Source organism: Muscardinus avellanarius (assembly GCF_963383645.1).
Source record: "Muscardinus avellanarius genome assembly, chromosome: X".
NCBI classification, from domain to species: Eukaryota; Metazoa; Chordata; class Mammalia; order Rodentia; family Gliridae; genus Muscardinus; species Muscardinus avellanarius.
Window position 1 is genome coordinate 31,456,842 of NC_137792.1, and position 14,531 is coordinate 31,471,372.

The 14,531-nt window shown below is 34.4% G+C and overlaps 1 protein-coding gene across 1 annotated transcript in view; it reads right to left on the reverse strand.

Moving 5' to 3' along the window:
- Nucleotides 1-2,242: 2,242 nt before the first annotated feature.
- Nucleotides 2,243-14,531, reverse strand: part of RPGR (retinitis pigmentosa GTPase regulator) — a gene marked incomplete at both ends in the record, with an annotated part of 48,098 nt that continues 35,809 nt past the window's right edge. Inside the window, 4 exons of the mRNA XM_080718851.1 lie at nucleotides 2,243-2,446; nucleotides 5,363-5,451; nucleotides 7,448-7,505; nucleotides 9,095-9,298. Of these exons, the coding sequence (XP_080574977.1) occupies nucleotides 2,243-2,446; nucleotides 5,363-5,451; nucleotides 7,448-7,505; nucleotides 9,095-9,298 (555 nt within the window). The remainder of the gene's footprint in view (nucleotides 2,447-5,362; nucleotides 5,452-7,447; nucleotides 7,506-9,094; nucleotides 9,299-14,531) is intronic.

Below are 14,531 nucleotides of genomic sequence, written 5' to 3' on the forward strand. Positions count from 1 at the left end.
GCTGAGGTATCTGGATCTGTTTTGGTTCCTGGGATGTTATTTTGTTGATTAAGACACTGCTATCTAAGTAGTTGAACTTTATTTGTTTCAGCTACTGAGAAGTGCTATGTCCCTCAGTCACCATTTTGAATCCCCCCTAAAATCCTTAATGTTTTGACATGGATTTGCTTAAGATTTATATAAGATCTTAAAAATACTATCACTTGTTTATAAAGTTAATGTCCATTTAACATTTCATTCATAATATATCTTAACAAAACCTAGGATTAGCTCTGTTTTATTTAAAGTCAATTGAAAATTGGTATCTTTTCTCTCATATGTGGAAGCTAGGGAAAAATCAGGATACCAGAGGGGCTTCAGATAATAGAGAAGACACTCCAATAGAGCCAGGGAAGAGATGAGGGAGAGTGAGAGTCGATGAAGGAATCACTTCCATTGATGTCATGTACCTATGTGAGAATACCAATGCCAATCTCAATATCCTGGACACAGAAGGGAGGAGAGGGGAAGGACCTGGGAGAAAGCCCACTGAGTGATATGTGCATATGCCACTACTACTATGAACTACGTTATGATGCAAGACTATAATGCACCAATAAAAGTATAAAAAATAAAGTCAACTGACTAGGAATTTTAATTACATTCACAAAAATCATTTACTTTTTCCATATAATGTGAATTGTGTAAGGGTGTAATATCTTACCTGATTCTCTACTCCCACTCATACTCAGAGAGGTTATTATTCAGAAGATGTGGTACCAGAGGGTGAGAATCTTGAGGGCTACCAGAATCATGCCTACCACAAATGGCATATTATAGTTTAATTTGTGAATTGACTTCTAATATAGTTTACATTTGATAAAATATTTTTGCAACATTGTACCAGTACTATAGTTGCAATTGTCCAAGTTTTCAAATTAAATTTACCTTTTATTTTAATACAATTTGAATCTAATAAATTTAATAATGTAATGTTTATACAGAAGACAACTTTGTAATATTTAAAAATCGCAACACACCTACTCTGAATTAACATTTTTACAACACTTGTGCATCAATTAGAGTTTCATTTTTTTGTTTAAGTGGAGCAATGGTCACTAGGATTGATGAATAAAATGTTTATTCACAAGCCAGAATAAGAAAAATAAAGGTGGTCTGAGGCATTCAACAAATAGCATCTGTGAGAAGGAAAAAATTTTTTTTTCAGTACTGGGGATTGAGCCTAGGGGCGTTCTGCTTGTAAGCTACACCTCCAGTCCTATTTTTCATTCCTTATTTTGAAACAGGGTTTCATCAAGTCGCAGAGAATCTAAATAGCTGAGGTTGGCTGAGAACCTATGATCCTCCCATCTCAGCCTCCCAAGTACTGAGATTACAAGCATGCACCACCACACCAGGCTTGAAATAAATGTTTCTATCAAAATAGACTTAACTTTATCCTTCCTATTACTTCTGATAGTGCAGTGTGTATTTGAGCCATATTTGATGATTACTACCAATGCTAGAGATACTGAAATAAGCAAAACTGGCTATGTTTAGGTTTCATATGGTAGCCATCTGTGACAGGGTCAAACACTCAGGACCACACCATTTAACCTGTAATGCTTTCATGCCCAATCACATCCCTAAAGAAAGGAATGGGAAGTAAAGTCATGTCAGCACTCAGTTTTTCCACAAAGATGTATGACTTACATGGTTGCATTTAGATTTTCTTTACTCAGGGATTAAGGCGTTTTGTGAAAATGAGATTTTCCCCCCATTAAATCAATGAATAACTCCAAGTGCCTCCAAATTTTATTTGTACTCATCCATTTTAATTGCAGAACCAACCAGAAAGTTTACTAAAATAAGTTCATAACAATTTTGCCTCAGTTTTTAAAAATTGCAAATACATTAAAACTGTTACAGTGTCATGAGATTGCAAACATTGTCTTATGAAATTATAAATAAAACTGTTTAGTAAAACTATGAAATATCATAATTTTCACATATAAAAATATATTGTTTTGTGCAACACTGAACAGTTAAGGCCACAACACTTCAAGGAAAGTTTGAGATACCCATAGTGTGAAATTGCTTGTTAAAAATATTAACATAAATAAATATCAAAACCAGTTGTATCAAACCAAACATATTAACGTATATTTTTGTCTGTTATCAGAAATTTTCCATCAGAAGTCATAACATTTTTCAAGTATAAATTATGAATGTGTTTGGTGATCATGAAAACATAAACATATATTTATAGTACTATACAGGATTTTGATCTTCTCTCCATACTTGATGAAGTACCCTGATAGCTTTGTCCCATGTGGTTCTTGTTGGCATCTTTCTTATTGCTTTGGAAAGCTATTTGATCTCCTACTGGTTTTATCTCTGGGAGTGGCTCGCTATTATTCTGCATAGTTTTCTGACCTGGTAATGGTATCCGCTTAAAGAGGAAAATCTAGAAAAAACACATAAAGTGTGAAAAGATTTAATTTCAGTAAGTGAAACATTGATTTAGTATTTAGGGGTATCTTTTTACCTCACGACTGCTATTGAACCCAGGAGAATTCTACCACTGAGTTATATCCTAAGCCCTTTTTAAAAAATTAGTTTTGCTGAGGCAGTCTCCCGAAACTGCCCTGGCTGGCCTCATACCTGTGACCCTTCTGCCTCATCCTCCTGAGTAGTTGGAATTACAAACATGCACCACTGTGCCTGGCTATGGATGTCTTTTTTTTTTTTTAACAAGTATGAACATGATATCATTACATCCTTATAGAGCATCATATATAATGGTACATTCTTAGTATCCACTGGTCTATTTTTTCTTTTACCAAAGTGCAGTCATGATTCTACCCTAAAGTGAGACCTTTCAGATTCTAAGTTCCAACACTATCAACAACCTTTTCCTTAAAAAACATATTTGGTATTTTACTTTGTTGCATTGTAAGAGGAAAAAAGAGAAAAACTAGGATACCAGTCATTGTGCCATTTAAATGTAACCAGAAAGGGTCATTTTGGGGGCCTGACTGCCATGCCCACTACATCACCATTATAAAGATTTTCTATTGTAATATATTGGAGAAGGTGGACACATTTCCCTATCCTATATATCTGAATTTCTGGCAAAATGTTAGTGCTGCCAACTGATGGTTGTGTGAACACTGTGTATCTAAGTAGGCAGTGGGAATACACAGCTTCTGCTTATTATTTATTATTATTATTGTTTATTATTATTATTATTATTATTATTATTATTATTATTTTGCAGTATTGAGGATTGAACTCAGGGGCATTCTACTTCTGAGCTATATCCCCAGCTCTATTTCTTATTATTTTGAAACAGGGTCTCACTAAGTTGCAGAGAGCCTCGCTAAGTAGCTGAGGCTGGCCAAGAACTTGCGATCCTTCTATTTCAGCCTCCGAACTACTGGGATTACAAGTGTGTACCACCACACTTGGCCTGCTTTATTTAAGCAAAAAACAAGATGCTGAACTTATAAAGACCAGATTGGTTTGAGAGAGAACAAAAATAGAACTTCACTTAAAACTGAAAAATAGCTGGACACAATGGCACACACCTGTAATCCCATTACTTGAGAGCCTGAAAGAGTTTAAAGTAAAGCAAGTTTGGGGTCAGCAATTGCTAACTTAGCAAGACTCTGTTTTAAAATAGAAACTAAAGCTGACAGGAGTTATAGCTTAGTGGTAGAAAGACTATCCCTGAACTAAATCCCCAGTGCCACAAAAACAATATGAAAAAAATAATCATCAAAATTAAAACTCAAAAGGGAGTTTAAAGAGCAGAGTAGTTTCAGGAAAAGAGGCTGTAACTCAAACAAAGAAAATATGAAACTAATACTAAAAGACATGGACAACAGAATGAAAAGTTTTATATCAGATTTCAAAAGGGGTGAGAGGAAGTATTTACATATATAATGGGCCGGGCATGGTGGTGCACACTTGTAACCCCAGCATTCAGGAGGCTGAGACAGGAGAATCACAGTTTGCGGACAGCCTCAGCTACCTAGTGAGGCCCTTTGCAACTCAGTGAGACCCTGTTTCAAAGTAAAGAATAAAAAATAGGGCAGGGGATGTAGCTCTGAGGCTGAATGCCCCTGAGTTCCATCCCCAGATCCGCAAAAAAAAAAAAAAAAAAAAAAATTGTGCTGGGGTAGCTCGGAGGTAGAATGCCCCTGGGTTCCATCCCCAGTACCACAAACTAACTATATATATGTATATATGTATGTATATATAATATATATAATATATATGGAATGAGAATCTTTAAAACTATGATGAACAATATGAATTTTCAGATTCAAGGGTCATAATAGATTTCAAAATAGTTAAAATAAAAAATCGCACCTAGATATCTCATAGTGAACCAAATCATATCGAAGACAAAAAAAAAAGAATGTAAAAATGCATCCAGACATAAATGACAGGTGATAAGATGGGTGTGGTGCTCACTTGTAATCCCAGTATTTGGGAGGCTGAAATCCCAGTAGTTGGGAGGCTGAGACAGGAGGATTGTGGTTTGTGGACAGCCTCAGCCACTTAGTGAGGCCCTCTGCAATATGGTGAGATCATGTTTCTAAATAAAGAATAAAAAATAGGGCTTGGGTGTAGCTTGGAGGTAGAATGACCCTGGGTTCCATTTCCAGTACCACAAAAAAATGACAGGTGATATACAAAGTTACCAGCAATTATATAAAATGATATTCTTAATGGCAATGCTAGGAGTACTTAAGAAAACTGCCAAATTCCCATACTATCATTCAAGAAATATGATAAGAAAAGATGTGTTAAGTGAATTGGAACTCTAGTGTGAACTACAAGAAGATATCTATGATAAGAAAATCCAAATAACTTCTTCAGGAAGGATAATGTTCCAGAAATATCTGAGATGTGAGGTGTAAAAAGAAATGGTAAGTAAAGCAAGTGGTATAGAAAATAAATAATAACCTGATTTGTGAAGTTAAACATTTAAAAAACACTATGTAAAGGGGTGATAGGAAAGAAAAGTATTTTAAGATCTTGGTATTATTTAGGCAAAATATAGGAATCTTGATTAGTTTTAGATTTTAGGTAAATATGTAAAATATTTCAAAGACAAAATCCAGCTCTATAGGCCATTTCCAAAGGGCACATCTAAAACACAAGTAAAAGAGAAAAGGAGATCTATCAAGTAAATTCTATCAAAAGGAAAGATAGTTTATTAAAAATATGAGACATCAACCTGGAATTCTTTGCATATTTTGGAGTCATAAATATACTATTAAAGGAATTATATGAATTGCCATATGAAAAGTAAAAGGAATGATTCAATAGTTTGGTCTTAGCACTAAAATGGAGAGTTCATTTCACTTACCTTTTTGGTTTTTTTTATATCTTTGCTTGTTGATTCATTAACTCTTAGAACTTCTGAAGAAATGCTCCTTGCACGATCATACATGCTTCCTACAGTTGGATAGAGTTAAAAATATTGTTCTAACTAATGAGTTAAAAGAAAAGACCTAATGTTTATTTTAGTGAAACTCTGTCAAGTATGAGTTATGGGGTAATATGAAAAAAGTTCACCAATGGTCTACACTGTGTGTTTCCTGAAAAGATAAACTAAAGTTAAATGCCCAGAATAACTTGATTAATGTTGAAAACTTTAAGTGACCACTCTCTAAATATAGTCACAAAGGTAATAAGTAATGTTAGAGAAGACTTCTAAAAAATGTAAATCGCTTTTTAATTAACCTAGTTATAATTGGTTTCTTATACCCAAATACACATGTTAATAATATTTGAGTAATAATCTTTTTAAAAGTATACTTATAGCTAGGTGTGGTAGCTCACCTATAATCCCAGTACTTGGGAGGTTGAGACAAGAGGATGGCAGGTTAGCAGCCAGCCCTGGAAATTTAGTAAGACCCTGTTTCAAAAAAAATAAAATAGGGTTGGAGTGTGTAGCCCAGAGGTAGAATGTCCCTGGATTCACTGCCCAGTACCACACACCAAAAATAGTATACTCATGAAGCATATACATTCTTTCAGTTTTATATAACCAACTGCATTTTTAAAGCTTATACTTAACTTCATTTTGATACTATAGGCTATGTGCTAAAATATTTAGTTGATAGATAACATTTTGCTTAAAATATTTAAAAAAAAACTTACTACTCTTTCTGCAAACGTTAGAAGGGCAAAAGTATTAAGGAAACTATTTCTTCTGCTGCTTAAGTTTAGATCAGATAGCTAGCATTCTGGACAGTGTTTATCAATCAATTGCAATATGGGGATTGAACCCAATGTCTTAAGCATGCTAGGCAAGTGCTCTACCACAGACCTATATCCCCAGCCTATGACTGGTTATATTAATTAATTAGTTAATTAATTAATTAATTTGTGTGGGGGGGTACTAGAGATGGAACCCAGGGGCATTCTACCTCTGTGCTACAACCTCAGCCCTATTTTTATTCTTTATTTTGAAACAGAGTCTTACTGAGTTGCAAAGGGCCTAAGTAGCTGAGGATGGCAGTGAACCAGAATCATCCTGTTTCAGTCTCAACTGGTTATTTTTTAACACAAACATAGTAAAAGCATACTGAAGTGTAGGTGTGTGGAGAAATAATGTAGGAGTCATACAGCAAAAACACACAAATATCAGGGTCTAGAATATACAGGTCTTGAGATGGTCTCCTCTATCCCTTGGCACCTATTCCCTCATACCAGAAGCTTGGCATGGGAAATAACTTTTCAGTACCCATGGTAAGATCAAAGACTCAATTCGGTACCCTGGGAGAACAACTGGATGGCTATTAGGGCTCTTGGCTAGCACAGTCCTTCTAGTTTGGATAAAGAGGTCCACAGTGCTCACCTGAGATATACACTGAGATTTGAAGCAAACGTCCAACTTAATAATACTTGAGTAGAGAAAAAAAGATAGTAAAATCCTGTCCTAAATCCCTGAACACTGACATATGACTGTCACAACTATGAGTAATGTGAATATTTTGCATGTGAAAAAACTGTAGTGGTTATAAATGAACACAGATAAGCAGTGTCATATGTTTCATAGCTTACTATGAGGGTCACATGACCGTAACAAGTATGAAAAGAATGTATGTATGTGAATCTATAAATATTCAAGTATCCCATATATATGCATTTTATGCATGTATGTATGTTATATATCTAGCCTTTTAAAAATATTATTTTGGGCTGGGTGTGGTAGTATACACCTGTAATCCCAGTACTTATGAAGCTGAGACAGGAGGATTGCAGGTTCAAATCCAGCCTCATTAACTTAGTGAGGCTCTCCGAAATTTTGGGATACCTGTTTCAAAATAAAAAATGAAATAAGGCTGGAGGTGTAGCTCAGAGGTAGAATGCCCTTGGGTTAAATCTCCAGCACCACACCACACACACAAACACACACAGTTTTTGAAGTAAAAAGTGCTCATACCTTTTGGATTTTCATTGTATTCACAAATGGCCCGTTTTTCTAGGTTGACTTTTTCTTCCTGTAAACAATAAACATTATTAAAAACAAACCATATTTATAAAGTACTAAAAAACCAAGTCTTGATTTCTGTGCAGGGTTCCAGAACATGCCTTTAGGTAATGACATAAATATGTGATGATTACTTCACTTTGCTGGACTCTTGTTAAATGAGAAATTTGAGATGTTGACTGATTGCAAATGTCCTCCTGGCTTAAAATTGTATGCTATTAAAAAACAGCATAGGCCAGGCATGGTGGCACACACTTGTAATCCCAGCACTTGGGAGACTGAGACAGGAGGATCGCACAGGTTCGAAGACAGCCTCAGCTACTTGGTGAGGCTCTCAGCAACGTAGTGAGATCCTGTTCCCAAATAAAGTATAAAATAGGTCTATCCCAGAGGTAGAAAGACCCTGGGTTCCACCCCCAGTACCACAAACAAAAGGCATAATTTAAGAATTCTCAAAGAAGATTCAGGAAGATCAACTGGTAAATAACTGAACTTGACATTTTACAATGCCAAACTGGTAGTTAATGACTTCTATGTTAAAAACTTTTAGGGACCACTATAACCTGAACTCATAAATGTTCTTTATAAATAGGATCATCTTCCTCCTCTAAAAGAAAAATATAACTGTTAGAAAAATTTTTCCCTAGAGAAGGAAAGAGTCTTAGAAAAAGAGGTGACCAACAGAGAAAATGATCTCTATAGAACAGAAACATTTTTAAGTGAAAAATACATGCATACAACATGATACATATTTCACAGGTACACGTTTAAAGAAAAAAGTACAGTTTAGGCATTGCCTATGTTAGGGAAAAGGGGGATTAAAACAGGGATAAAACTGAATAAACTTAGATGGGAAAAGACTCTTATACAGAAAAAAAATAATGACATTTCATCCACTAGGAGGCATGAGTAACTTAGTGTTCTGCATCAGAAGACTGAAAGATGAAAATGAATACGATGCCATTCAGATTTGGGTTTCAGAATTCTGTATCTCTGAAATGAATCCACAGTACTGTTAGCAAAACAAATGATTACAAAGCTACCAATGGTTTTCTAGCAGGGTTACTCTCAGGCTAAATAGCCAAATGGAAGAGGCTGTTTTGTCATTCACAGCTCCACTTAATGATCTTCCCTTCTTCGGGGATGCCTTTTATTCCTCCTGTACATACTTTTGTCTACAGTGCATCAACTGACCATAACCTAAATATGGCTGGGCTGAACTTTATATCCATATCCATATCCGTATGTATGCATGCACATACATATCCCAGGACTTGGGCTCTTAGATTTTGTATCATCAGCGTTTCAAAGTCTGGATAACTACTTTTTTTGTTTCATTTCCCAAAAATATACTATCCCGGCACACACCAGTTGATTTCCACTCATGTGGAGAATAGAGTGCTACCAAGCAATGTGTAAAGTGCTTTTGAGGCACTGTTTGACTCATAAATTAACTAAAGCATTTTCCTGGCACATGAATAAAGTTATTCATAGAAGTACTTCTGTTCTCAGAGGAAACTGGATTCTTCCCTCTGTAAGGACTAGAGAACCCATATACTTTCTCTTAGAATCTCAGGACTAAGGCACCTATTATCATACCTCTTTAATAATTTTAGCTGAGTTGTCATGGATACTTTCAGACTCTTCTGTTTTACCATGGTCATCTGAAGAAATATTTTCATAATCCTCTACAACTTTCTTCTCTTCTTTCAGGTTATCATAAGTTGTCTTAATTATATCTTCTGGTTCTGTTTCTTCAGTTTCTGAATATTCCTGATCCTGATCCTGATCCTCATCCTCATCCTGTGACAAAATTGACCATGAGAGAAGAGTAAGATTTTCTCTTAAAAAAACAGAAATCTGATACTGCTGTCATAATTAATACCACCTTAAAGAACATGTGTAATAGTAAATTCCATATAAAAGTTTAAAAGCAAAATACTGTATAATCCATACTGAATATCAAATTACTTGCTTACCAAGGATTTTATGCATGCTATCCTATTTCAATGACTAGGATTCTCAAAATTCTATTAATATCCATGGCAAGGTTAAAATGGGAAAAAGTGAAGTATGTTTTCTTGGCTATCTCCAGAGTGCTTTTACACTGAAGAGAAGTTAAAAAGCTTTCTACTTACTATAGTAGTAAAACATAATATAGCTATGTATTATGCTCATTTTAAAAAACAAAGATTTAGAGGTATAATTCACTGATCACGAGCGGTAAGTACTTACATTCTAGGCAAAAGATAAAAAATACAGTTTAATTGCTTTGCACTTGATTATTAAAAGCAGGAAGAAAATTAATCAGAGAAAGAATTTGCTTTATCTGGCCACTATCCATTTAATAATTCAAATTATAAAATCCCTGACTATGGCTTTTATGGCTGATAGTAATTCATGTAAAGATTACTAAGCACAGAAAATATTAGTTTTATTCTCTACTTTACACTGAGCTTTTTTTTTTCTTTTTGCAGTTAGCTAACATAGGGTTGGCCATGAGGTAGCTTCCATTTATGAATGACTTTTAACCCTTCATTTTTCCTGCATGGTTTTCCCTCTAAGTGAATTATATTGTATATCTTGCCTACCCAAATATACATTATGGGTAGGTAATACTATCAGGGACAACTCTGAAAGGAAAAGGAATGAAGACTACTAAAGACAAATGGCTGATAAATAGGTATATTCATAAATATACACAAATGAAAGTTTAACTAAAAAGAAGAGTGTTCCTGAGACACAGAATTTCAGACTATTCTCTGCCTCACAAGAGGAGGGTGAGTGAGCTGTGTTCCCAGCATAATCCTTACCTTGAGAGTAGCTAATCTAACACCTGGGTCAACTCCAATAAAGGCTTAAGTAAGATATTAATGCCATCACAGGATAGTATCATGCTATTATAAAAATGAATTTGGAATATGTATATATATGTACATATTTATTTATTGGGAGATACTGGAGGTTGAACCCAGAGGCATCCTACCTCTGAGCTACACCTCAAGTGCTATTTTATTTTGAATCAAGGCCTTGCTAAATTGTTGAGGCTGGTTTCAAATATGCAATTCTCCTGGTCTCAGCTGAGTACTAGGATTACAGGCATGCAGTACCATGCCTGGCTACCTTTATTTTAGAAATAAGCAAAGCACACAGCTTTTATAATAAACTACAATTTTACTCATTAACTAAAAAAATCTATATAAATAGAGAACTGTTGGAACTATAACATACCCTAAATTTGAGAGTTATTAGAAAATTACATTTTTCACTAAGAATAACATAAATTGTAAAACTTTGAACTTATTAAATACACTTAAAATTATTCTATACACATCTGGACAACTAAATCACAGAAAGCACTTACCTTCAAATGAGACAATTTAGGAGATATTGGCAGAATACTGTCATTTTACAAAAGAAAGGGTAAAATTTTTATCTAATATTATTCCTCTTTTTATTTCCACAGTTTATGAAGTTTTTTAAAAAAAATTTTATTGGTGCAATGTAGTTATACACCTTAATGGGATAAAAGATGATGGAGACATATACAACACAGCACCCAATTAACCCTTACCCAATTCCTACCCATTCCCTCCCCATCCCTCATTCCCATGCTTGGTTTAGTGACAAACTTTGATATGTTTGTTTAAGTATACCATGTGCTTTAGAGAGTTTCCCTCTTCTCCCCTCTCATCCCCTCAGTTAGGTCACCTTATCTGCTCCTCTATAGGATCTCCTTCTTCATCCAGAGTTCCTTCTATTTCCTGCAAAGAAGACTAAGGCTCATTCTTTGCTGCCAATGTGGGTTCTACCCCTGGCCCTTCACCAGGACACCTCCCAGAGGCTGCCACTGTAGCTTCTACCAACTCATTCTTCCATGAAATCCCTTCCTTCGCTTGGGTGGCACCACTTTTTCCTAGTGAGTGACCCCTACATCATTCTCTAATTTCCCTTTCTCAACCTACTCTGTACCTACTGATGTTACCCTGAATCTTGCATTCAGTTCTGTTCATACTAGGAATGCTTTCTCTCAGTTAAATCTAGTTTTAAATATATATAAGCTGTGATACAAGGCAATCAAATGTGCAATGAATTCAAGTATAGAAATTCATAGGAAGTTTATAATAAAAAAGTTTATCATCAAAAGCTGTTTTAATGTTACTTGATAATCTTTAAAGAAATATATCCCTGAAGTCCCTGACAGCTAAGAGGGCCACAAGAGGTAGACTGTAAGCTCCCCTTCCTTTTTGAGATCTACCTGCCTTGGGGAGCTTCTGTTTCTTTTTTTGGTATTTGGTATATAAATATCCACTAATGAATAATATGTACCAAATGTAAAGCTGTGAATTTTTATAATGAAAAAACAAGGTATTACAGCACTTTCTTTCATGGTTGCATTTTGTTTTTATAGAAACATAAATAGCTAATTTATTTCCACAGTTAATAAAAGATATTTCAGTTGCACTCACCTCGAGTACTGCTAGTGAGCAGCAGCAGATGCTTCTGTAGCACTCCTATGCAGCTTACCTTAAAGTTTTTTCTGCCAGAGTCCTCATTAGGAAATGGTAACTCAATGGATTCTACATATACAACTCACATTTCCCTCAGTAATGAACAATGATAAGCTATAGTAAAAGTGTGAACAACCAACAGATGGGGACAATAAAGGAACCAATTAATTAATTAATTATTTATTTATTTATTTATTTTTGTGGTACTGGGTGGGAACTCAGGGGATTTTCTACCTCTGGGCTATACTACCAGACCTATTTTATGTTTTATTTGGAAATAGGGTCTCACTAAGTAGCTGAGGCTGGCTTCACACTTGTGTGATCCTCCTGTCTCAGCCTCTCAAACTCTGGGGTTACAAGTGTGCAGCCACCACACCCAGCTGAAACCATTTATTTTAATCTATGTTACAATGTGTTAATTCATGAGGGACAATATGATCTCATTCTTTATTTATCAACAAATTTCTCTTCACAAACTTTTGAGAACACTAGGCTTGTCACATATGATCTGACAAATGTTCACTGAACAGGGGGCACAGAAAGTTGGCATGCTTAGTTTAGGATCACTGCTTACTTCAGTATAACAGCGAAGGCAGGATATATTTGGCAACTAGACTCAAGATTTTTCATTGAGAAAAAAGAGTACTAGTAATTCTGTATCTGAAAAAGCTCTAGTTGGTAATGAACACCTTAGTGTTCCCACATAATCACTTAGGTATCCCATTCTACTTGCAAAGGCTAAGAAACTGGCTAATGTTCACAGGGTTTGAAAGTAAAAAGCTAGAAATAGGATTTTAGTCTCTAAATGACTAAGCTAGTTCTCTTTTGACCTGAACATTATGCTCATACAAACTACTGCTCCTAAAGAGCACACAATGTTTTTTTGGTCAGGGAAATGTGAAGAAACGCTGTCTAAAAGTAGACATCTAGATCAGTTCAAGTATTAAGGTGGGTGTACTTTAGGACATGATTTCAGTATTGCTGGATGACTATCTTGCAAGTGGAAAAATGAATACACTTACTTTTAACATTAATAATTTGAGTTTAAGAGTTTCTCATCTACTTGGAGTTCCTTTATAAACTCTGCATCTGTTACCCATTTTATTTAACCATTTAAATCTATTTTTTAAAAACATGCTTGGCACATATATTATCATAGTATTAATTTTTACTTTATGAGCACTTAATGAATGTGGTAGAATTTAGTCATGGGCTACAATGCCAAATCAATGTATTTGGTTACTTAGGAAGAAGCTACTAGAAATTTTTACAGCTAAGGTTCAATTTATAATTGCTCCTAGGAAATTCTTCACTTTGTTTGAGTCTAGTCTTTCTCTAAATATTCTTTTTCACTCAGAAAGTATCAAATATGCAATAAATTAAACTATAGAAATTCATAGGAAGTTTATCATCAAGATCTTATTTGATTAAGGTATAAGAAAAATCTTGTGTCCAAGATATGGAAGTGACTGGGAAAGAAAAACAGTTGAAAAGGGATCTGTGAATATATAACAATGACATAAACTATCTGCATTTATATACAAAGAAATGTTTTAGGGAAGACTTAAATTACTCAAGTGGCAATCTAGTCTCTGAAATTCAATACCTAATATTAGACAGTTTTTTCCACAATTACTGACTATATACATTTGACCTTTATTTTAGTTGAAACATTCTGACATGCAACAGACAAATTGAGAATTACAGAATAGTCAATGAAAAATACACTGAGGGCACATAACAGATAGTGGAAGTGAAGGTTTAGAAAGTACAGTTAAAGTACAGAAATTATAGAACTTTAGAAATACAAAATTACAGAAGACAAGAGACATGAAAGCTATCAAAACTTTGAGTAGAGAACAATATTTTATTATAATGTTAATCTTAAAGTATAATTTTCTTTCTTAAATATTTCTTACACAAATATTAAAAATGATAGAGCAAATCATCCTATCAGAATGAAAAGAATGTAAGAGTCAGACAGGTATACTTAACACATATCTCATCCACTCCACTATACAAATGAGGAAACTGATGCTCACTGAGTAAGTCCACCTGGCTGATAAACATATAAAGTTGCACATAATCCCACATTATGCATTTAAGTTAATCACCATTTTATTAGATATGCTACCACCTGCCTAGAGATTAACTAAACAAGATTAAATTATTAGGATCTAAGCCCTGAAAATAGCTCTCATTTTGTACCTTTTGGTCAAAAAACCCACAAAAGTTAAAAAAAAACTATTTAAAATGTGAATTCTCCCTTTAGCTTCAAAATACCATCCATTCTTATAAAACTTATTCTATGTGTAATCAAAAACTAAAAAATGTGCTAAAACATCTACAAGAAATCAGAAGTTTTATAGCTCTTATGGATCTGTACTATTTTTAAAAACTGATTTGCATATATAAACAAAGTACTCATGTAGCATAATTCTATTTCCTAAATCTAACTTTAATGAGAAATATATAATGTTAAAAATTTGCTATGGCCTTATAATATTTCCTAGTTATCAATCTAT